This window comes from Hyperolius riggenbachi, chromosome 7, assembly GCF_040937935.1.
Source record: "Hyperolius riggenbachi isolate aHypRig1 chromosome 7, aHypRig1.pri, whole genome shotgun sequence".
NCBI classification, from domain to species: domain Eukaryota; kingdom Metazoa; phylum Chordata; class Amphibia; order Anura; family Hyperoliidae; genus Hyperolius; species Hyperolius riggenbachi.
The window spans coordinates 48,541,257-48,564,318 of record NC_090652.1 but is presented as its reverse complement, the minus strand read 5'-3'; the positions used below and the strand labels follow the sequence as shown (position 1 = coordinate 48,564,318).

At 48.9% G+C, this 23,062-nt stretch overlaps 1 protein-coding gene across 1 annotated transcript in view; it reads right to left on the bottom strand.

The window, feature by feature from the left end:
* Positions 1-23,062, bottom strand: part of LOC137526006 (transmembrane protease serine 9-like) — a 134,737-nt gene that overhangs the window by 34,032 nt on the left and 77,643 nt on the right. The window contains exon 8 of the mRNA XM_068247216.1: positions 1,495-1,678. Within this exon, the coding sequence (XP_068103317.1) occupies positions 1,495-1,678 (184 nt within the window). The remainder of the gene's footprint in view (positions 1-1,494; positions 1,679-23,062) is intronic.

The window sequence follows — 23,062 nt, the reverse complement described above, 5'->3', positions numbered from 1 at the left end:
CATCTCCCACACGGTCCCCTCCCTAACCACTCACCTGTCAACCGCATCCTGGAAGCTGCAAAAAAAAATTAAAATCACAAACAATGGTTCGCAGGAAATCTAGCAGGAATTGCATAAATTAGGTAGCATTCAGGTGGGAGGCTTCGGTTGAACTTAATCGTAGGTTACATCTTTTACAGGGACGCCCCGTGTAGGCACATCTCCCACACGGTCCCCTCCCTAACCACTCACCTTTCAACCGCATCCTGGAAGCTGCAAAAAAAATGTAAAATCACAAACATTGGTTCGCAAGACAGCTACCTAATTTATGCAATTCCTGCTAGATTTAGTACGGCAGGCTAATGAAAAATGTTCCCTGCGCCCGATGCAAGTTACCTTTCCGCCGCCTCCGCTAGTCTCCGCAAGCTCCGGGTGCACAGTGCTTATTATACACGCATGCCACGTGGTTGCCTAGTAACGTGGCCGCATGTATGATGTCTGACGTCATACGTGTGCCCCTTATAGGAAACCACGTGGGGCTCACGTGTATGGCAAGAGGAGAGCGTCCACATCTTGCACCATGCGCCAACGACTATGCAACCAATTTCAGGCCCAAAATTGGTTGCATTGCTGGATGGGCATGCACTTGGCGGCACCGATTTTTTTATCCATTTCAATAATGGTAATCGAAATGGATGGCAGCCAAATCGCCTGAAATATGGCCACCTTTAGGCCTCCTTTCCACAAACTGTTGATAGGCAGTGAAATGCCTCTCAAACTCTCTCAACTGCTCACTGCTGCCTAGTAACTGCTTGTTGCTGCATGATAACTGCTCGCTGCTGCCTGGTAACTGCTTGCTGAGCACACGGCTCAACAGTTTGTGGAAAGGAGGCCTTAGAGGCAAAGAATCAACGGGATAGCCAGGCAATTTGCATTGTTTAAAAGGAAATACATTTGTCAGCCTCCATATCCCTCTCACTTCAGGTGTGCTTTAAAGAGAACCCGAGGCGGGGTTCTTACATCGCAATCCCCATACAGAGGCTGGGTCTGCCTATAGAGCCCAGCCTCTGTTGCTATATAGCTTCCTCCAAAGCCCCCCCCCCCCCCCGTGCGCTACGACACCCCATAAAACACAGCGGCGCTATGCGGCTGTGTTTACCTCTCTAATGTCAGTCTCCACTCTCCCCCGCCTCCTGAATCACTCCGGTCCCCGCCCGCGTCCCTTCTCTCCAATCAGCTGCGAGGGAAGGGACGTGGGCGGGGACCAGAGCGATTCAGGAGGCGGGGGAGTGGTGAGACTGGCATTAGTGAGGTAAACACAGCGCGCTGCGACACGCTGCGTGTCGACAGCGCGGCTGTGATTAATGGGGTCTCACAGCGCGCAGGGGGGGCTTTGGAGGAAGCTACATAGCAACAGAGGCTGCTCTATAGGCAGACCCAGCCTCTGTATGGGGATTGCGATGTAAGAACCCCGCCTCGGGTTCTCTTTAAAGCAAGGCAATACCGGATACTCACCCCTGGAAACAGTGCGCTGCGCTCATTATCCACTGGGGGGCGATTAAAGATCCTCCGCATAAGAAGCTCCCGGAGTAGTACAGAGCGATCTGCCATGGCCACTGCCCATCTGCAGCATTTGTCCCGCCCACTATACGGCTGCTGACCAGAGGAGTTCCACACATTGAGGAGAGAGTGAGAGGCACTGCGGAGAGAAAAGATACAATGGCCTCAATTCACTAAGCTTAACTCCTGTGTTAAATAACTCTTCTGAGCTGTTTTACAGTTATCACCATGGTGATATAATTGTGATAACTGTAAAACAGCTCAGAAGAGTTATTAAAGACAGGAGTTAAGCTTAGTGAATTGAGGCCAATGAGTCTATAAACCAATCAATCGCACGCATGGAAAAAAAAAGGCACAAGGAAAAAAGGCACAGTTGGATAACAAGTTGATGTGACTTCATAAAGTATTCTCATGAACTAAAAAGTTTTTGGGCGTGAAGTGAAACCCGAAAACATGTTAATGATAAGTACCGTTTTAAAACAGAAGGGAAATCAAAATGAAAAGATATTTACTTTAAAAAACATTACATAATTCAAGAATACAGTTTAACCTAGCCCTAATCTCACACAGAACCCTCCCCTGGTGGTGCCTGACCCTAAACACCCCCCTTCCATGGTGCCTAACCCTAACCCCTAAACCCCCCTCCCCCCCCCCCCCGTGGTGCCTAACCTTAACCACCTCCCTGGTGATGCCTAAACCTAACCCCCCCGGTGGTGCCTAACCGTAACCACACCCCTGGTGATGCCTAACCCTAACCACCCCCTTGTGATGTCTAACCCTAACCACCCCCCTAGTGATGTCTAACCCTAACCACCCCCCTAGTGATGTCTAACCCTAACCACCCCCCTAGTGATGTCTAACCCTAACCAACCCCACGGCACAAACACTCTTACAAAAAAAAAAAAACAATAACATATTTGATAACGTAAAATCTGTACATACAAACAAAATAATATGACAAAAATTATATGTTGCAAGTTTCTAAAACGATAACATATTTCAAAAACGTTAATGCTCTGATGTTGAAAACAATATTTATCCTGCGCCCTTTTCTCTGCTTTTGGCGCCGTATTACCGATAAATGCATTTGAGTCTATGGCGGTGGCCAAATCGTCCATTAGCCACCAGCGTCCTTTTTTCCTGCTACCAATCAATCTACCAATAACACGGATTTCCAGTAATAGACAACATTTCGGCTTTGTTCACAATAGTTTTGTGATTTTGTGCACAAATTTTTTTAGTGCCTCCTGGCGCCTGCGTGCGCGTTGCATTTTCTTAAAAGCGATTTTCTAAAGCGCATTTGCAGAGCGATTTTTTTTAAAATTCACTCCCTGATGCAAGTCAGGAAGTGAACTCTTTGACCCGGAAAATAATAAATACAAGGGGCTTGATTCACTGAAGCATGATAACTGTAGTCTGCTATCACAGCACTTATCACGCGCTCTGCCACGCGCAAAAGTTTACACGCGAACAGTGTTAGTTCACATGATAAACAAAGGTTATCGAGGGATCACGTGCGCTTTTCACATGAAACATGCACATGATCGCACGCAAACGTTCGTTTATCGGGCTTGATTCACTAGACCATGATAATACATATGGCAGCCGCAGTAGCGTTTTCATGCACGTTTTGCGCAATCGCGAATTTTCTCGCACAATCGTGAGCAAAAATTTGCGCGCCCGTGATATGAGTTATCACGGTTTAATGAATCAAGCCGAACGTATGATAACTTTAGTAACATTTGATAACGTGTGATAACTTTTGATAACATGTGATAACTTTGATAACGTGTGATATCTTTGATAACGTGTGATATCTTTGATAAGGTGTGATATTAGTCCTATCACGGTTAAGTGAATGAAGCCCATCACATGAAGTGATGCTTTTCACGTGAAAACGCTTGTGAGTGTCAGTTCGCGTGATAACTGCTGTGATAGTAGTCATTATCACGCTTTAGTGAATCATGCCCTTAGTGTGAACAAGCCCTTCACGTGCGATCTTACACATGCCGAGAGCAGGGATGGGACTTTCCTCATATGCACTGCTGGCGGTTGCTTGTTCTAGCAACCAGGGTGTGTGAGTATATATTCACTTCTGATTGTGGTACCAGAATATTGCAGACTTACTACACTATATTGGACTCCAAGGGCTTGATTCACAAAGCGGTACTAACTGTTAGCACGCCTGTGAAAACCCCCTTAGCACGTCTAAACGAGCTTTTCGCGCAGGGCGCTCCGTGCGAAGTGCCCATTAAAACCTATGGGACTTTGCGCACATCTGATTGAGAAATCTGGTGCTAACCTACTTAGCACCCTGGTTAGCACGTCTAAAGACTTTAGACGTGCTAAGTAGGTTAGCACCGCTTTGTGAGCCCTAGTCTCCCTGTGCATCTTTAAGGCCTCCTTTCCACAGACTGTTGAGCTGTGTGTAGTAAATACGAAGGAGGCACTCAATTGGCTTCAAACTTGCGTTTTATCAAATCCCAGTAATACACGACATGTTTCGGGGCATATCCCCTTCATCAGGTGTACATACATTGAATGGCACACAGTGAATAAATACATACTTCTAACCACCACACCCTAAATTGGACCACCTCCATCTTGTCAGCTAACAAGTCAGCTGATCACTGACATCACACAGTCTAAAGTCTTGTTAACCTCTTAGGGCACTGATCAGAGGCATTACTATATCCGTCTACCTCGGTAAACCTGATTGACAAATCAAATTACTGCATCTTAAGTAAACCTAATACAGACAATACTGCGAAAAACTTCTGTTGTGTCCCACAGAAAAACTTCTGGAGTGGTGACCCACAGAGGGATTGTGCACCGACAACATACACCTGACTAGGACTATTCCACAGGGACTCGCTGCAGTTTGCTTGTTGTTGAGCTGTGTGTTCAGGAAGCAGTTACCAGTAGTGTTGGGCGAACAGTGTTCGCCACTGTTCGGGTGATGTTCGAGTTCGGCCGAACACCTGATGGTGCTCGGCCAAACCGTTCGGTCACATGGCCGAACTAAGAGCGCATGGCCGAACGTTCCCCGAACGTTCGGCTAGTGCTGTGATTGGCCGAACGGGTCACGTGGTTCGGACCCCGAACGCGCTCTGATTGGCCGAACGGGTCACGTGGTTCGGCCCGAACGCGCTCTGATTGGCCGAACGGTCACGTGGTTCGGGTAAATAAATACCCGAACCACATCATATCTCCGCCATTTGTCTGTGGGTTTAGCTTTGGGTAGGCAGGCAGGGTAGTTCGCGCTCCAGCCACGCTAGCCAGGGTCCCTCCAGTCATTGTGTGTCGCTGCTGGGAACAGTAGTACACCGCTCACTCAGCCACACTATATAGCATTGTGTGTACTGCCACTGTGTACCTCGCTCAGCCACGCTATATATAGCATTGTTTACTGCCACTGTGTGTACACGGCTCAGCCAGACTATATAGCATTGTGTGTACTGCCACTCTGTGTACACCGCTCAGCCACACTATATAGCATTGTTTACTGCCACTGTGTGTACACGGCTCAGCCAGACTATATAGCATTGTTTACTGCCACTGTGTGTACACGGCTCAGCCAGACTATATAGCATTGTGTGTACTGCCACTCTGTGTACACCGCTCAGCCAGACTATATAGCATTGTGTGTACTGCCACTGTGTGTACACCGCTCAGCCAGACTATATAGCATTGTGTGTACTGCCACTCTGTGTACACGGCTCAGCCAGACTATATAGCATTGTGTGTACTGCCACTCTGTGTACACCGCTCAGCCAGACTATATAGCATTGTTTACTGCCACTGTGTGTACACCGCTCAGCCACACTATATAGCATTGTGTGTACTGCCACTCTGTGTACACGGCTCAGCCAGACTATATAGCATTGTGTGTACTGCCACTGTGTGTACACCGCTCAGCCAGACTATATAGCATTGTTTACTGCCACTGTGTGTACACCGCTCAGCCACACTATATAGCATTGTGTGTACTGCCACTCTGTGTACACGGCTCAGCCAGACTATATAGCATTGTGTGTACTGCCACTCTGTGTACACCGCTCAGCCAGACTATATAGCATTGTGTGTACTGCCACTCTGTGTACACCGCTCAGCCAGACTACATAGCATTGTGTGTACTGCCACTCTGTGTACACCGCTCAGCCAGACTCTATAGCATTGTGTGTACTGCCACTCTGTGTACACCGCTCAGCCAGACTATATAGCATTGTGTGTACTGCCACTCTGTGTACACCGCTCAGCCAGACTATATAGCATTGTGTGTACTGCCACTCTGTGTACACCGCTCAGCCAGACTACATAGCATTGTGTGTACTGCCACTCTGTGTACACCGCTCAGCCAGACTCTATAGCATTGTGTGTACTGCCACTCTGTGTACACCGCTCAGCCAGACTATATAGCATTGTGTGTACTGCCACTCTGTGTACACCGCTCAGCCAGACTATATAGCATTGTGTGTACTGCCACTCTGTGTACACCGCTCAGCCAGACTATATAGCATTGTTTACTGCCACTGTGTGTACACGGCTCAGCCACACTATATAGCATTGTGTTTACTGCCACTCTGTGTCTGCTGGGAACAGTAGTACACCGCTCACCCGCCACTGTATAGCATTGTGCTCTGTGTCGCTGCTGGCAATAGTGGTACACCGCTCACCCACCACTGTATAGCATTTCTGTACTGCCACTGTACTGCTGCCAGTCAGCGTGTACTTTAAGGATAAGTGAAATGAGGAAGAAATCCGGTGAAAGAGGGAGGGGCAAGGGAAGAGGTGTTTCCCCTGACGGTTCACGTACAGGGCACAGGGGAGCACCGAAGAAAACCCACTCAATACCGCCCATGTTGTCCAGGACAACAACCCTCACAGATCCAAAAGAACAGGACCAGATAATTACTTGGATGACCTCTCAAGCGTCCAGCAGTGGGTTAAGCAGCACCAGCACATCACGCATGAGGTCCGAGTCCTCAGCCAGTTACAAGGAGCCAGTGGGCACAAAGCTGACACAACCGGCAGCGAGACCACGCACACAACTGCCAGATAACCAGTCCGATGAATTACCTCAGGACACAATGGGGTATTCGCAGGAGCTATTCCCAGCCCAACAAACTTCCACCTTTGAAAGGTCAATGGAGGAACAGCCAGAAATGTTGTGCCCGGATTCACAACCATTCACTGTGGGAAATGCACCGGGCACTGAAATACAACAAGGCGAGTCCGAGGACTTTGAAACCCAAATCCCAGAGCAAGTTGGGCAGGAGGGGTTGCAATTGCAGGAGGTCGGCCGAGAAGCTCTGGAAGACGACGTTGGAGTGAGCTGCGCAGAGGTTGTTCTGGGGAGCTCTACTCCACGGCGGCGGCCCCCCACAATGACATATGACGAGTTTGAGGAGATGGAAGAGGAGGGTATGGACAATGTGGACATAGACCCAGATTTTGTTTGTGAACGAGAACATCGCCGTCGTAGCAGCAGCACAGATGAGTCTGTTGAAGAACCCACTGCTGCACGAGTTCGCCTTGTGCCACAAGGTAGGCGGCGCGCAATTTCAGGCACCACAAGCGTGGAAGTTCAAGTGAGAGGCAAAAGAGGCGCAAACAGAAATCGCCAGCAAGGCAGGTGCTCCAAAGTCTGGGCTTTCTTTGAAGACTGCACTGAGGATGTTACCATGGCGATTTGCAAGGTGTGCAAGACCCGCCTGAGCAGGGGGAAAAGTATTAACAACCTCTCCACCACCAGCATGAGCCGCCACATGCTATCCAAACATCCCACTCTGTGGGCAAACTCGACAGGACAGGGTACCAGCAACACTGCCTCCCTTGGGTTCACCAGACTCACCACCAGACCCGCTTCAGCAGCAGCAGTAGCCCAGCCATTGCGTGGTTCACAACATTCACAAACATCAGACGACGCTGACACTGTCACTTTCCGGAGTAGTGCTCTTGAGGTCTCCCAGTGTTCATCAAACACAACAACCAACAGCCCTTCAGTGTGCAGCCCTACGGTTCAGTTGTCTGTCTCGGAGATGTTTGAGCGCAAGAGGAAATTGCCAGCAAATGACCCCCGGGCCGTGGCAGTAACAGCCAGCATAGCCAAGCTTCTGGCCTGCGAAATGCTGCCATATCGAGTGGTGGAGACAAACAGCTTCAAGGGCATGATGTCAGTGGCCATCCCACGTTACGTGGTTCCCAGCCGCTACCACTTTGCGCGCTCTGCAGTGCCTGAGTTGCATGAGCACGTGGTCAGCAAAATAACCCGAAGCTTGAAGAATGCCGTTGCCTGCAAGGTTCACCTCACCACTGACACCTGGACGAGTGCGTTCGGCCAGGGTCGATACATCTCCCTTACCGCGCACTGGGTGAACCTTGTGGAGCCTGGCAGCGATTCCTCACCTGCTACGGCGCGGGTGTTGCCCACGCCGCAAACAGCCGCACCGCCATCCCTACCACTGGATAACAACAGCAGCACCTACCTCTCTGACTCCTTCTCCTCCAACGCATCTCAAAGCTGTACCTCATCCGGAAACGCGAACCCAGCACCAGCAGCAGTAGGATCGTGGAAGCAGTGCAGCACAGCTGTTGGCATGCGTCAGCAAGCGTTGCTGAAGCTGATCTGCCTTGGGGATAAGCAGCACACAGGGGAGGAAATTTGGAGGGGAATAAAGGAACAGACGGATTTGTGGCTGGCACCGCTGGACCTGAAACCGGGCATGGTTGTGTGTGATAATGGGAGTAATCTCATTCGCGCTTTAAGGTTGGCTAAGCTGACACACATCCCTTGCCTGGCGCACGTGATGAACCTAGTAGTTCAGCGGTTCCTGAAGACATACCCAGGTGTGGCCGATCTTCTGTTGAAGGTGCGTCGAGTGGCCAAACATTGTAGAACTTCCAGTACTGCTTCGGGGGCACTCGCCAAGATGCAGGAGCGCTTCAATCTCCCCCACCATCGCTTGCTGTGTGATGTCCCTACGCGCTGGAATTCTACGCTGCACATGCTAGCCCGCTTTTGCGAGCAGAAGAGTGCAGTGGTCCAGTACATGACGGCGCAGTACCGAGGCGCATCCGGCCAGCTGCCAAGCTTCTGTGGATCCGATTGGGCCAACATGTTGGACCTCTGCCAAGTCCTCCAAAATTTTGAGCAATCCACGTTGCTTGTGAGCAGTGACAACTCTTCAGTCAGCATTACCATACCACTGCTGTGTTTACTGAAGAGGTCAATGTTGAAAATCAAGGAAACAGCTGTCATGATGATGCAACTGGGGGAATCTGAAGGAGAAAACGATCAGCGTGATGGTACCAACATCAGGCCATCCGCCTCAGGAAACGCTGGCCCCAGCAGCTATGACGAAGAAGAGGAGGAGGAACAGCTGGAGTTGGAGCAGGAATTTCCTGCCACCACTGACGAGGGCCAGAGCGGTGCACGTTGGACTTCCACAATTTAGCGCGAATGGTCAGCAGAAGCAGACCAGGAAGAAGGTGACGACTATGATGCATCACAACAACTATCACAACGCTCACAAGAGGATGATGAGGATTCTGGTAGGACTCTGGCACACATGGCTCAATTCATGCTACACTGCATTGAACGCGACCCACGCATTGTGCGCATTCTGGACAACACCAATTACTGGGTTTATACCCTTCTGGATCCACGGTACAAACACAATGTTCCAAAACTGCTTGAAGAAAGAGTCAGACAGGTCAAAATGGAAGAATACCAGCAGGCCCTTGTGGAGACTTTAGAGAGGAGATTGACATCCTCCCCCTCCTCTAGCCAGTTGTACGCCGACAGACTGACTTCCGCAAACCCAGGACGACCAGGAGGGCAGCAAACAACACAAGCCGCAGCTAGTGCCCAAAAGGGAATGGTATCGGCGGTGTCCTTGGAGTGGGAAAATTTTCTGACACCCATGCAGCAGCAGCCCACAGAACAGCAAGCGTGCAGATCCACCTCCAACACCGATCGCCTGGAGAAGATGGTCAAGGACTACATGTCAGATGGCGTAGCTGTGTCTAACAATCCATCTGCACCCTTCAACTATTGGGTATCGAAGCTAGACACCTGGCACGAACTGGCAATGTACGCAACAGAGGTGCTGGCTTGCCCGGCAGCCAGCGTTATGTCGGAACGCTGTTTCAGTGCTGCCGGAGGCATCGTCACAGATCGGCGTATCCGCCTCTCCACAGAAAATGCAGACCGTCTGACTCAAATTAAAATGAATCAATCCTGGATTGGAAACGACTACGCAACACTCCAGGACCCCAACCAAGTAACATGACCAATGAACATCTGGGATGGTTTAGCGTTTCCGGTCCCTGTTTATTGAACCTCTCATCTGTATTACATTTATGACTGCATGGCGGCAAAAAGCATTGCTGCTATATCCGCACGCTTTTTGTCCTCATGCAAGGCCTGGGTTGTTGTGTCTCAAAAAGCATGGCCTTCTCCTCCTGCGCCTGCTCCTGTTCCATCACGTGTGCTGCTGCTGCTGGGTTAGCGTTTCCGGTCCCTGTTTATGGAACCTCTCATCTGTATTACACTTATGACTGCATGGCGGCAAAAAGCATTGCTATATCCGCACGCTTTTTGTCCTCATGCAAGGCCTGTGTTGTTGTGTCTCAAAAAGCTTGGCCTTCTCCTCCTGCGCCTGCTCCTGTTCCATCACGTCTGCTGCTGCTGGGTTAGCATTTCCAGTCCCTGTTTATTGAACCTCTCATCTGTATTACATTTATGACTGCATGGCGGCAAAAAGCATTGCTATATCCGCACGCTTTTTGTCCTCATGCAAGGCCTGGGTTGCGTCTCAAAAAGCGTGGCCTTCTCCTCCTGCGCCTCCTCCTGTTCCATCATGTGTGCTGCTGCTGGGTTAGCGTTTCCAGTCTCTGTTTATTGAACCTCTCATCTGTATTACATTTATGACTGCATGGCGGCAAAAAGCATTGCTATATCCGCACGCTTTTTGTCCTCATGCAAGGCCTGGGTTGCGTCTCAAAAAGCGTGGCCTTCTCCTCCTGCGCCTCCTCCTGTTCCATCATGTGTGCTGCTGCTGGGTTAGCGTTTCCAGTCCCTGTTTATTGAACCTCTCATCTGTATTACATTTATGACTGCATGGCAGCAAAAAGCATTGCTATATCCGCACGCTTTTTGTCCTCATGCAAGGCCTGGGTTGTTGTGTCTCAAAAAGCATGGCCTTCTCCTCCTGCGCCTCCTCCTGTTCCATTATGTGTGCTGCTGCTGGGTTAGCGTTTCCAGTCCCTGTTTATTGAACCTCTCATCTGTATTACATTTATGACTGCATGGCGGCAAAAAGCATTGCTATATCCGCACGCTTTTTGTCCTCATGCAAGGCCTGGGATGTTGTGTCTCAAAAAGCGTGGCCGTCTCCTCCTGCGCCTCCTCCTGTTCCATCACGTGTGCTGCTGCTGGGTTAGCGTTTCCAGTCCCTGTTTATTGAACCTCTAATCTGTATTACATTTATGACTGCATGGCGGCAAAAAGCATTGCTATATCCGCACGCTTTTTGTCCTCATGCAAGGCCTGGGTTGCGTCTCAAAAAGCGTGGCCTTCTCCTCCTGCGCCTCCTCCTGTTCCATTATGTGTGCTGCTGCTGGGTTAGCGTTTCCAGTCCCTGTTTATTGAACCTCTCATCTGTATTACATTTATGACTGCATGGCGGCAAAAAGCATTGCTATATCCGCACGCTATTTGTCCTCATGCAAGGCCTGGGATGTTGTGTCTCAAAAAGCGTGGCCTTCTCCTCCTGCGCCTCCTCTAGTTCCATCACGTGTGCTGCTGCTGGGTTAGCGTTTCCAGTCCCTGTTTATTGAACCTCTCATCTGTATTACATTTATGACTGCATGGCAGCAAAAAGCATTGCTATATCCGCACGCTTTTTGTCCTCATGCAAGGCCTGGGTTGCGTCTCAAAAAGCGTGGCCTTCTCCTCCTGCGCCTCCTCCTGTTCCATTATGTGTGCTGCTGCTGGGTTAGCGTTTCCAGTCCCTGTTTATTGAACCTCTCATCTGTATTACATTTATGACTGCATGGCGGCAAAAAGCATTGCTATATCCGCACGCTATTTGTCCTCATGCAAGGCCTGGGATGTTGTGTCTCAAAAAGCGTGGCCTTCTCCTCCTGCGCCTCCTCTAGTTCCATCACGTGTGCTGCTGCTGGGTTAGCGTTTCCAGTCCCTGTTTATTGAACCTCTCATCTGTATTACATTTATGACTGCATGGCAGCAAAAAGCATTGCTATATTCGCACGCTTTTTGTCCTCATGCAAGGCCTGGGTTGCGTCTCAAAAAGCGTGGCCTTCTCCTCCTGCGCCTCCTCCTGTTCCATTATGTGTGCTGCTGCTGGGTTAGCGTTTCCAGTCCCTGTTTATTGAACCTCTCATCTGTATTACATTTATGACTGCATGGCGGCAAAAAGCATTGCTATATCCGCACGCTATTTGTCCTCATGCAAGGCCTGGGTTGCGTCTCAAAAAGCGTGGCCTTCTCCTCCTGCGCCTCCTCCTGTTCCATCACGTGTGCTGCTGCTGGTGCTGGGTTAGCGTTACCGGTCCCTTTTCCTGGAACCTCTTCTCTGTATTACATTTATGACTGCATGGCGACAAAAAGCATGTTACCTGTGCAAAGAAACATGACATTTTCCACATTTAAAAGACAGTTTTTCCTTTGAAACTTTACAATCAATTTTCTCAAAAACTATAAGCTCTTTTTCAAATATATTTTTTTTCCTCTTGTACCCACTCCCAGGGTGCACATACCCTGCAAATTTGGGGTATGTAGCATGTAAGGAAGCTTTACAAAGTACGAAAGTTCGGGTCCCCATTGACTTCCATTATGTTCGGAGTTCGGCGCGAACACCCGAACATCGCGGCGATGTTCGGCGAACGTTCGCGAACCCGAACATCTAGGTGTTCGCCCAACACTAGTTACCAGGCAGAAGTAAGTAGTTATCATGCAACAACAAGCAGTTACCAGGAAGCAGTGAGCAGTTGAGAGAGTTTGAGAGGCATTTCACTGCCTATCAACAGTTCGTAGAAAGGAGCAGAGATGGTCGTAGTCAGCCAACTTTGCTACGCTGGAACTACGCTTAGTTTGCCGCGAATACGCTTTGCAAACTACGGCTACGAAACCAGTAACTTCGCTACGTTTTGATTTCATAGACTACGCGTTAACATACGGAAGCCTCGCGTAGCGCGAAGCATAGTTGATGCGGACGCTTATGCCCTTATGCGGAAAAATGTCCGCAATAATCTGCTAACTATGCGCCTGGTTCAACTAAAATATGCATACATATCACCTTCCAATGCGGAATTGTATACGCATAGAAGGGCAATAATATTTCTGCGCATGCGCAATGACCCATATAGACGTAGTTACCGTACGCGTAGTTGACTTCGCAATACATACGTCAACTACGCGTAGCGGGCGAAGCTTCGCATAGCAGGACTATGACTACGCGGAAATACGTATGCAAAGTTTTTAAACTTCGCCTATGAACTACGATGCGTAGTTGCGAACTATGACGCGTAGATTCGCGCTAGCGTAGTTTAAGAGCAACCCTGGAAAGGAGGCCTAAAGGAGGACTACTATCGGGAAAATTCACAATACATGTAAACACATACAACTAAAATGTTCATTTCTCCCAGAGTAAAATGAGCTATACTGTAAATTACTTTCCTCCAGTGTTGCTGTCACTTAGGTAGTAGAACTCTGACTGAACTGACAGGTTTTCAAATAGCCCATCTCCTCCTCATTATGGGCCTAGTTCTTCATTCTTTGCAAGTAAAAATGAATTAGCCTTAATGCAAAGCATTAAATGTAGTGTTCAATAAGGTAAAATAAAATGATCAAAGTGGACAGGGCTTAGGCCTCGTTTCCACTATTGCGGTGCGGAATCGCCTGGATTCCTCCGCGGACGAAATTGCATGCGGATGAGTTTCCGCATGCGGTTTTCCCCACGATTTTGCATGAGATTTCGCATGGCTAAGGTAATATGCGATTATAACCATATCACTGCCTGTGTAAATTTACATTACATTCCATGCAAAATCGCACACAAAATCGCGGGGAAAAACGCATGACAAAACCGCATGCTATTTCCCTATTAAAAGCATTGCGGGCGAACCGCACGCATTCCAGCCGCACGCAAAATCTGACGGCTCTGACGTGCAGATTTCCCCCGCACACCAAAATGCGGACACCGCATACGGATTCGCTATAGTGGAAACGGGCCCTAAAACAACTGAAGCGAGAGGGATATGGAGGCATTCTGCTAATCTTTTCAGACCTGCATATGCTTGTTCAGGGTCTATGCAGGGCCGGATTTAGGCCATGGCCTAGGGCACCACAGGAGTAAGGGCACCAAAGCAGCAGGCTAAACTGGTGCAGCATTTGCAAGCTTGAAAAGGCTGCAATGCAGGGAGATTAGGTGAGCGTCTGACCGCATTACTCTGCTGCTAGCCGCCTGTGCATGTTTGCATTGTGGCCGGCAGCTATGGACTTGGGCAGCATTGGAGACGGAAAGAAAAAGGAAGCTTCTGCACTGGAGACGAGTGGAGAAATGAGTGACACTGATGGCTGCTGCGTTGTGAAGGCAAGCTGGCTACCTATACTGAAAGGTGGGGGGGAAGGAGTGATTAAGGGAGGCCTCTGGATACCTATACTGTAGGGAAAGGGGGGAGGAGTCATCTGGCTACCTATACTGGGGGGGGGGGTCATCAGGCTACCTATACTAGAGGGAAAAGTATGCTTCCAAGTCATTACTGAGCATGTGCAAACAGTCCAACACAGCTAATAACGTGTCTAATGCACATCATGCAGCACCTTCTAATAACGCTACACGTTACACACAAACGCAACGTGTGCACTGTGAATGTCGCACAGACTTACTATTGCTGTGCGTCAGTCTGCGTTGAAACATTTTTCTAACGTGCGACTCTAACGTCGCATTGTGAAAGAGGCCTAAAAGTAAACCAATCATCAGAGATAATCTGGCCATTTCAATGAATGAGTGGTGTTTTTGGAAAATTTAAAAACAAAACTGTATACACTGTAGTGTGTAATTTAGTGGTGTGCTTGAATTTAGCATAGTAATAATTTTCCAGCAAAATTCGGAATTACCATCCAAAATTTCACAATATTGAGAAATTCATTTTGCATGTATTTGTAATTAGAATCTGTAATTTTGTAATGCTAATTTCACAAAAATATAGCTTTCACATGCCCATAGACTTCAAAGCATTTATGCAAAACTGTATGTTCTCATGCCTCACAGACTGCAAAGCATTTACATGAAATGATGCAACAACAAAATTACCTACGAAACCATAAATACGATCAGAATTGTAATTGCAAAAGTTATGTGCAAATTCATAAAACTTCTATGCATGTCAGTAAAGATGTGCAAGGCACTGTCATTCAAATTGTGTATTTACAAAACAATCTATATATATATAAAATTGGATGTATGTGTGTATGTATGTATGTATGTGTGTATGTGTGTGTGTATGTGCCGCGATCACTCGAAAACGCCTTGACCGATTTGAACAAAAGTTGGTATACAGATTCCTCACTACCTGGGATGATATGTTCTGGGGGTCTCGTGTCCCCCTTGCACACCTGGGCGGAGCTACAAACAGCAAATCAGATTTCAACCATTCATGTCAATGGAAAAAATGTAAAAGGCTGCCATTCTCACAGTAATCAAGCCAGAGTCCCCACACTTGGCACAGTTGGTCACTTGGTGACCGAGGTTGCAAATCCAGGAAAAGTTGGCGGAGCATAAAATAGCCAATCAAATTTCAGCCATTCATTTTTAATGGGAAAATGTAAACTGCAGCCATTCTCACACTGTTAATCGCAGGGTTTTTTTTTTCAAATTTGGCACACTTGGTCATTGGGTGACTGGGATTAATATTCAGGAAAGTGGGTGGAGCCTACAACAGCCAATCAAAATTCACGTATTGATTTTCAAGGGGAATATTTAAACTTCTGCCATTCTTACACTGTTAATGGCAGAGGCTTCAAACTTGCTACAGTTGGTCATTGGGTGACTGGGGCCCAAATTCACTAAAGGGGCGGGGCCACAAACAGCCAATCAGATTTCTTTGGTGGATAAACTGCTTCCATTCACACATTTTTTTATACCAGGAACCTGAAAGATCAAAAACTTGGTCATTAAGTGACTGTGTGTCCATATTACAAAAAGTGGGCAGAGCCAAAACAAATTTCACTGGTCAAATATAAACTGCAGCCATTCTTACACTGTTAATGGCAGGGTTCTCAAACTTTGCACAGTTGGTCATTAGGTGACTGGGATTAATATTCAGAAAAGTGAGTGGAGCCTAAAAAAAACAATCAGCATTCACCTGTTGATTTTCAAGGAGAATATTAAAATTGCTGCCATTCTTGCACTGTTAATGGCACAAGCCTCAAACCTGATACAGTTGGTCACTGGGTGACTGAGGTTCATTTTAAGAAAGGGGCGGAGCCACAAACAGCCAATCAGATTTTTTTAATTTCAGTGGAAATATACAAATTATTGATACCAAGGACCCCAAAGCTCACAAACTTGGTCATTGAGTGTTTGTGCGGTAGGGTTGGAAAAAGTGGGCGGAGCCAACACCAGTCAAATACATACCCGGGCAACGCCGGGTCATCAGCTAGTCTGTTGTAAAGATAACTCTTTTGGTGCCCATTAACAGTACAATTTTTTTCTTCAGATTTGATCTTTCGACACACTTTTTTATGATCGAATTGTATAGAAAACTGCACCTCTTGTGGCCCAAATGGATGTGATTTCATCAATCTGAAAAGGAAAAGTGATCGATCTGAAAGTTGGATTTTATGTAAAACCTTCCTAAAGAGGAACTGTCCTCAAGAAGTACTTTTCTTCCTGAGTAAAATGAGCCACAAATTACTTCTCTCCAATGTTGCTGGAATTTACAGCAAGTAGTAGAAATCTGATATTACCGACAGATTTTGGGCTAGCCCCAGGGCAAGTTCAAGTAACAATTGGACCCTAGGGCAAAATTAGCCTGGGGGCCCCCCAACAGACACCCCCCGACCAAAAAACGTCATTAGAGGCCATTTGTTGCAGCCAAATTTCCAAACCCTCCCCCAATCTACTCCCAACTTAACAGACTCTGCAGAGTCCCTGGGGAGCAACAGTTAAGATGGGGAGGGACACCTTGGGGGCCCCTACAGGCTTTGGGGCCCTGGGGCAATTGCCCATTTTTTCCTATGGTAGCTCCGGCCCTGGCTAGCCCATCTCTCCCTAGGGGGTTCTCAGCATGGCCCTTATTCTGTATATAGACACTCGCTGAAAAAGATTAATACACCAGCCTCCTTGCTCACCATACACTTTTTTGGCAGTTGGACAGAGCAACTGCTATTCACTAAGTGCATTTTGAAAATAAAGAAATCCCTGTGAACCCCCAAAGAGATGGGTTAGTCCAAAACCTGTCGGTTCTGTCAGATTTCTACTACCTACTGTAAGTGACAGCAGCATAGGAGAAAAGTAATTTATGGCTCATTTTACTCTGGAAGAAATGTACTTATTAATTGTATATGCTTACATATATTTTAAATTTTAAGATTTTCGCGACAGAGGTCCTCTAAATAGTTCCATTAATGAGAACAATTGATACTAGCCTTCTGATTAGTAACAATCATTCAAATTGCGCCGAAAGATAACATCTGATGAAAAAGTGGTACCGTTAGGGCTTGTTCACACTATGGGCTTGATTCACAAAAGCATGATAACTGATAGCACAGCAGTTATCACGCGATCTGTCGCGTGCAAACCTTTGTTTACACACGAACGTAATCCTTTACGTGCGCGTGATCGTGTGATAACTGCTGTGCTATCAATTATCATCATTTTGTGAATCAAGCCCTATGAGCGTTTGTGTATTTTTTTTAAGTGCTGGCGATTTTAGAAATCACCATAAAAGCACTTGTGCAATGATCCCAATGAGATTGTTCACATATGAGCAGTTTGTTTGCGTTCCGCTTCCAAAAGCGCTGCCTGTACCATTTCCTGAGCACTTTGGCTCAATGGAAGGTATAGGGAAATCAATAAGCGCTTGAAAAAAGTCTTTGTATAGCGATTTCCCGAGAGCTTAACGCTCAGCGCTTTCGATCGCGCATGCAATTTATAATGTGAACATAGCCTTAATGGGCACCTTAAGGCTCCTACTCTTTAGTTGTCTGCTTAGTTTCTCTAATCCAAATTGTGAGCCGTGAAAGAGAAACCATCGGGTATATCCCACTTTCCATGTCTAATAAAAGATTTGTGTGTACAAAGGGCTCAAACCCACTAGAAGCTTTTACTAAGCGATAGTGATTTGAAAAAGCTCTTGCTAATGCAATGCTATGGGGGATTTTTATAAAATCACATCACTCATGTGGGATCACACCCATAGCATTACATTAGCAAGAGCTTTTCAAATCACAAAGCGCTCAGAAAAGCGCTCCTAGTGGGTTTCAGGCCTTAGGCCCGGTTCACATTAGCGGTGGCTATCCGGAATAGCCGTGCCGGAGCCGCACCGCATGCTGGCCGGACGAAACGGACGCACGGCATAGCAATGTAAGTCTATGCCAGGGTTCACATGTGTCCGTTTCGTCCGGACCGGAGCCGGACCGGATCCGGACTCCGGTGTCCGTTCCAACATGCGCTATTTTTTGGTCCGGCTCCTCCGGCAGCCGTATCCGGGGCGGAGCCGGACTGCACCATCCGGCCAATGGAAACCAATGAGAACCGGAGAGCGCACAACACACTGGCAAAAAATCCGGATGTTCTACCCCACTTCCTATGAGGATTGTTGCGGCGATATTGTATCGGGGACACATGGGCAACCATTTTGGAGTGGAGCAGCACGAGCTGGAGATGTTGGCAGCATGTTGGAGGTGGAGGTGAGTGCTAAACAGCGGAGGGCCTGATTCCACAGGTCCCCCTTCTGCTGACCTCCCAGACCCCAACATTTTTTTTTGTTTTTATACAGGTTGTTATCTCTTTTAGAATCCGGATCCGGACCGCAACCGTGTTCATACCGCACGGAAACCGTATGCAACCGGACCGGATCCGGACAGGAACCGTACGGTTCAGGTCCGATCCGGCTCCGGTGCGGTCCGGACATCCGGTGCGGTTTTTGCAAAACCGCAAGTGTGAACCGGGCCTTAGGGCCAGTGCACATCAAAAACCGCCAGCGGATCTGCAAAGGCTAGAGGTTTTTGAAGAGGTTTTTCAGAGCAATTCTAGGCATGTTTAGAGAGATTTTCTAAACTTGCCTAGCACTTTTTGGAGAGTTTTTGTGTAGCGCTTTTTTATATTTTGTTACAGTACAGCTGTATCTGAACAGCTACTATAACAAAAACGCTTGGAAAACCACTCTGATCTAGAGTTTTTCAGAGGCAGAAATGCCTCCGAAATCTAAAAAAAAAATGCTGCAGGACCCGAGTTTGCGTTTGGGGGAAAAACAAGACGCTCTGGTGTTCACCAGTAGAGTTGGGCCGAACCTCCGATTTTCGGTTCGCGAACCGGGTTCGCGAACTTTCGCGAAAGGTTCGGTTCGCGTTAAAGATCGCGAACCGCAATAGACTTCAATGGGGATGCGAACTTTGAAAAAAAAAATTAATTATGCTGGCCACAAAAGTGATGGAAAAGATGTTTCAAGGGGTCTAACACCTGGAGGGGGGGATGGCGGAGTGGGATACATGCCAAAAGTCCCCGGGAAAAATCTGGATTTGACGCAAAGCAGCGTTTTAAGGGCAGAAATCACATTGAATGTTAAATGACAGGCCTAAAGTGCTTTCAAACATCTTGCATGTGTATACATCAATCAGGTAGTGTAATTAAGGTACTGCTTCACACTGACGCACCAAACTCATCGTGTAACGCACCGCAAACAGCTGTTTGTGTAGTGACGGCCGTGCTGGACTGGTGCGCACCATGGCGAGAGTGCAGGTTTTGGTGGCTTTACAGCCCATATGGTCAGTCACCTGGCTGATGTAGCTGAATGACAGAACAGTGACTGTCCAGCTGATCAAATTTGGTCTGACCACAATGAGGCAACGACCTTATTATCGTGGGTGTGCCCCCCGAGACACTCATCTAGGCGCCGGTCATTGCTCCATTGTGATACGCAAGCCCCTTCACCACGGCAAGGTAATGATCACGAAGGGGAATGGGCGCATGTTCATGCCTTTTCTTTTGTTGTTGCAGCTGCCCGCAGTGCAGCCAGAAAAATTAGGCAGTCATGTACACGCACCCGAAAAATTATTACAGCGGCCGCTGCTAGCAGCGGCCTAAAAAATTCAGCAATCCGCCTGGAGTCCCGGACCCTGTTGGTGGTGGCGGAGAAGGTAGTGAAGCGGCCTGCAGGCAGACATGCTGTGTGGAGGGACTGGGAGCGACTTAGTCTTCTTGGGGCAGGCCAGGCAGCCAGTCACACGGCGTGCAGGCAGAGATGCTGTATGTGCGGGGACTGACTTAGTCTTGGGGCGGGCAGCAGCCCTCCGGGATCCATGCCTCATTCATTTTTATAAAGGTGAGGTACTTAACACTTTTGTGACTTAGGCGACTTCTCTTCTCTGTGACAATGCCTCCAGCTGTGCTGAAGGTCCTTTCTGAGAGGACGCTTGCGGCAGGGCAGGAGAGAAGTTGGATGGCAAATTGGGACAGCTCTGGCCACAGGTCAAGCCTGCGCACCCAGTAGTTCAAGGGTTCCTCATCGCTGTTCACAGCAGTGTCTACATCCACACTTAAGGCCAGGTAGTCGGCTACCTGCCGTTCCAGGCGTTGGTGGAGGGTGGATCCGGAAGGGCTACGGCGAGGCGTTGGACTAAAGAACGTCCGCATGTCCGACATCACCATGAGATCGCTGGAGCGTCCTGTCTTTGACTGCGTGGACACGGGAGGAGGATTAGTGGCAGTGGTACCTTGCTGGCGTTGTGCCGTCACATCACCCTTAAAGGCATTGTAAAGCATAGTTGACAGCTGGTTCTGCATGTGCTGCATCCTTTCCACCTTCCGGTGAGTTGGTAACAGGTCCGCCACTTTGTGCCTGTACCGAGGGTCTAGTAGTGTGGCCACCCAGTACAGCTCATTCCCCTTGAGGTTTTTTATACGGGGGTCCCTCAACAGGCAGGACAGCATAAAAGACGACATCTGCACAAAGTCGGATCCAGTACCCTCCATCTCCTCTTGCTCTTCCTCAGTGACGTCAGGTAAGTCAACCTCCTCCCCCCAGCCGCGAACAATACCACGGGAAGGTTGCGCAGCACAAGCCCCCTGCGACGCCTGCTGCGGTTGTTCTCCTGCCGCTGTCCCCTCCTCCTCCTCCTCCTCCCCCAAAGAAACACCTTGCTCATCATCCTCTGAGTCTGACTCATCTTCTGCACATGACCTCTCTTCTTCCTCCTCCTCCCCCCTCTGTGCTGCCGCAGGTGTTGAGGAAACAGCTGGGTCTGATGAAAATTGGTCCCATGCCTGTTCCTGCCGTAACGGTTCCTGGTCACGCTCATTCGCAGCTTCATCCGCCACTCTACGCACAGCACGCTCCAAGAAGTACGCGTAGGGAATTAAGTCGCTGATGGTGCCCTCACTGCGGCTCACCAGGTTGGTCACCTCCTCAAACGGCCGCATGAGCCTGCATGCATTTTTCATCATTGTCCAGTTGTCGGGCCAGAACATCCCCATCTTCCCAGACTGTTTCGTTCTACTCCAGTTGTAGAGGTACTGGGTGACGGCTTTCTTCTGTTCTAGCAGGCGGGAGAACATGAGGAGGGTCGAGTTCCAGCGAGTGGGGCTATCGCAAATGAGGCGTCTCACCGGCATGTTGTTTTTACGCTGAATTTCTGCAAATCGTGCCATGGCTGTGTAAGAGCGCCTCAAATGCCCACAGAACTTCCTGGCCTGCTTCAGGACATCCGCTAAGCCAGGGTACTTTGCCACAAATCTTTGAACCACCAGATTCATGACATGTGCCATGCAGGGTATGTGTGTCAGCTTCCCCATATGCAAAGCGGCAAGCAGATTGCTGCCGTTGTCGCACACCACGTTGCCTATCTCCAGGTGGTGCGGGGTCAGCCACTCATCCACCTGTTTCTTAAGAGCAGCCAGGAGAGCTGCTCCAGTGTGACTCTCCGCTTTGAGAGAAGCCATGTCTAAGATGGCGTGACACCGTCGTACCTGGCATGCAGCATAGGCCCTGCGGAGCTGGGGCTGTGTAGCTGGAGAGGAGAACTGCCACTCAGCCAAGGAGGAGGAGGAGGACAGCGAAGAGCATGTAGCAGGAGGAGAGGAGGTGGCAGGAGGCCTGCCTGCAAGCCGTGGAGGTGTCACAATTTGGTCCGCCGCTTTCTGCTTGCCATCGTTCACCACCAGGTTCACCCAATGGGCTGTGTAGGTAATGTAGCGGCCCTGCCCGTGCTTGGCAGACCAGGCATCCGTGGTCAGGTGTACCCTTGACCCAACGCTCTTCGCAAGAGATGACACCACTTGCCTCTCAACTTCACGGTGCAGTTGGGGTATGGCCTTTCTGGAAAAATAAGTGCGGCCTGGCATCTTCCACTGCGGTGTTCCGATGGCCACAAATTTACGGAAGGCCTCAGAGTCCACCAGCCGGTATGGTAACAGCTGGCGAGCTAACAGTTCCGCCACGCCAGCTGTCAGACGCCGGGCAAGGGGGTGACTGGCCAAAAGTGGCTTCTTCCGCTCAAACATTTCCTTCACGGACACCTGACTGCTGCTGTGGGCAGAGGAGCAGGAACCGCTCAAGGGCAGAGGCGGAGTGGAGGAGGGTGCCTGTGAAGGTGCAAGGGAGAGAGCGGCATAAGCAGATGATGCACCTGAAGGAGGAAGAGGAGAAGGAGGGTGACTTTGCTTTTGTGTGCTGCTGCTGCTTTTGCTCAGGTGGCCATCCCATTGCTGTTTGTGCCTTTTCTGCAGGTGCCTTCGTAAGGCACTTGTCCCTACGTGAGTGTTGGCCTTTCCACGGCTCAATTTTTGTTGGCAGAGCGAACAGATGGCTTTGGTCCGATCTGAGGCACACACATTAAAAAATTTCCACACCGCTGAGCCACCCTGGGATGTGGGCACCTCAGCAGCTGATGCTGAAGGGCAAGTTGGCTGGCTGTACATAGGTGGCGAATCTGGCGATACATGGTGCCGGACTCTGCCACCAGCTGTTTCTGACGAAGAGCTGCCCCAGCTTCTTTCAGCAACTTCTATCCTCCTACTACTCTCTGACTCCCCCTCTGAACTGTCCCCCTCTTCATCTCCTCTATTGGGAACATACAGAGGATCCCTATCATCGTCATCATCGTAATCATCCTGCCCAGCTTCGCTTGCCTCAGAAAAATCCAAATGTGTAGGTCCTTCATCCTCCTTACACGTTACATCCATAGTGTTGTCGCGTAACGCAGACATATGAGCTGGTGAAAATTCATCTGGCTGTAACAATGGCTGTGCATCAGTGATTTCACCACCACTAA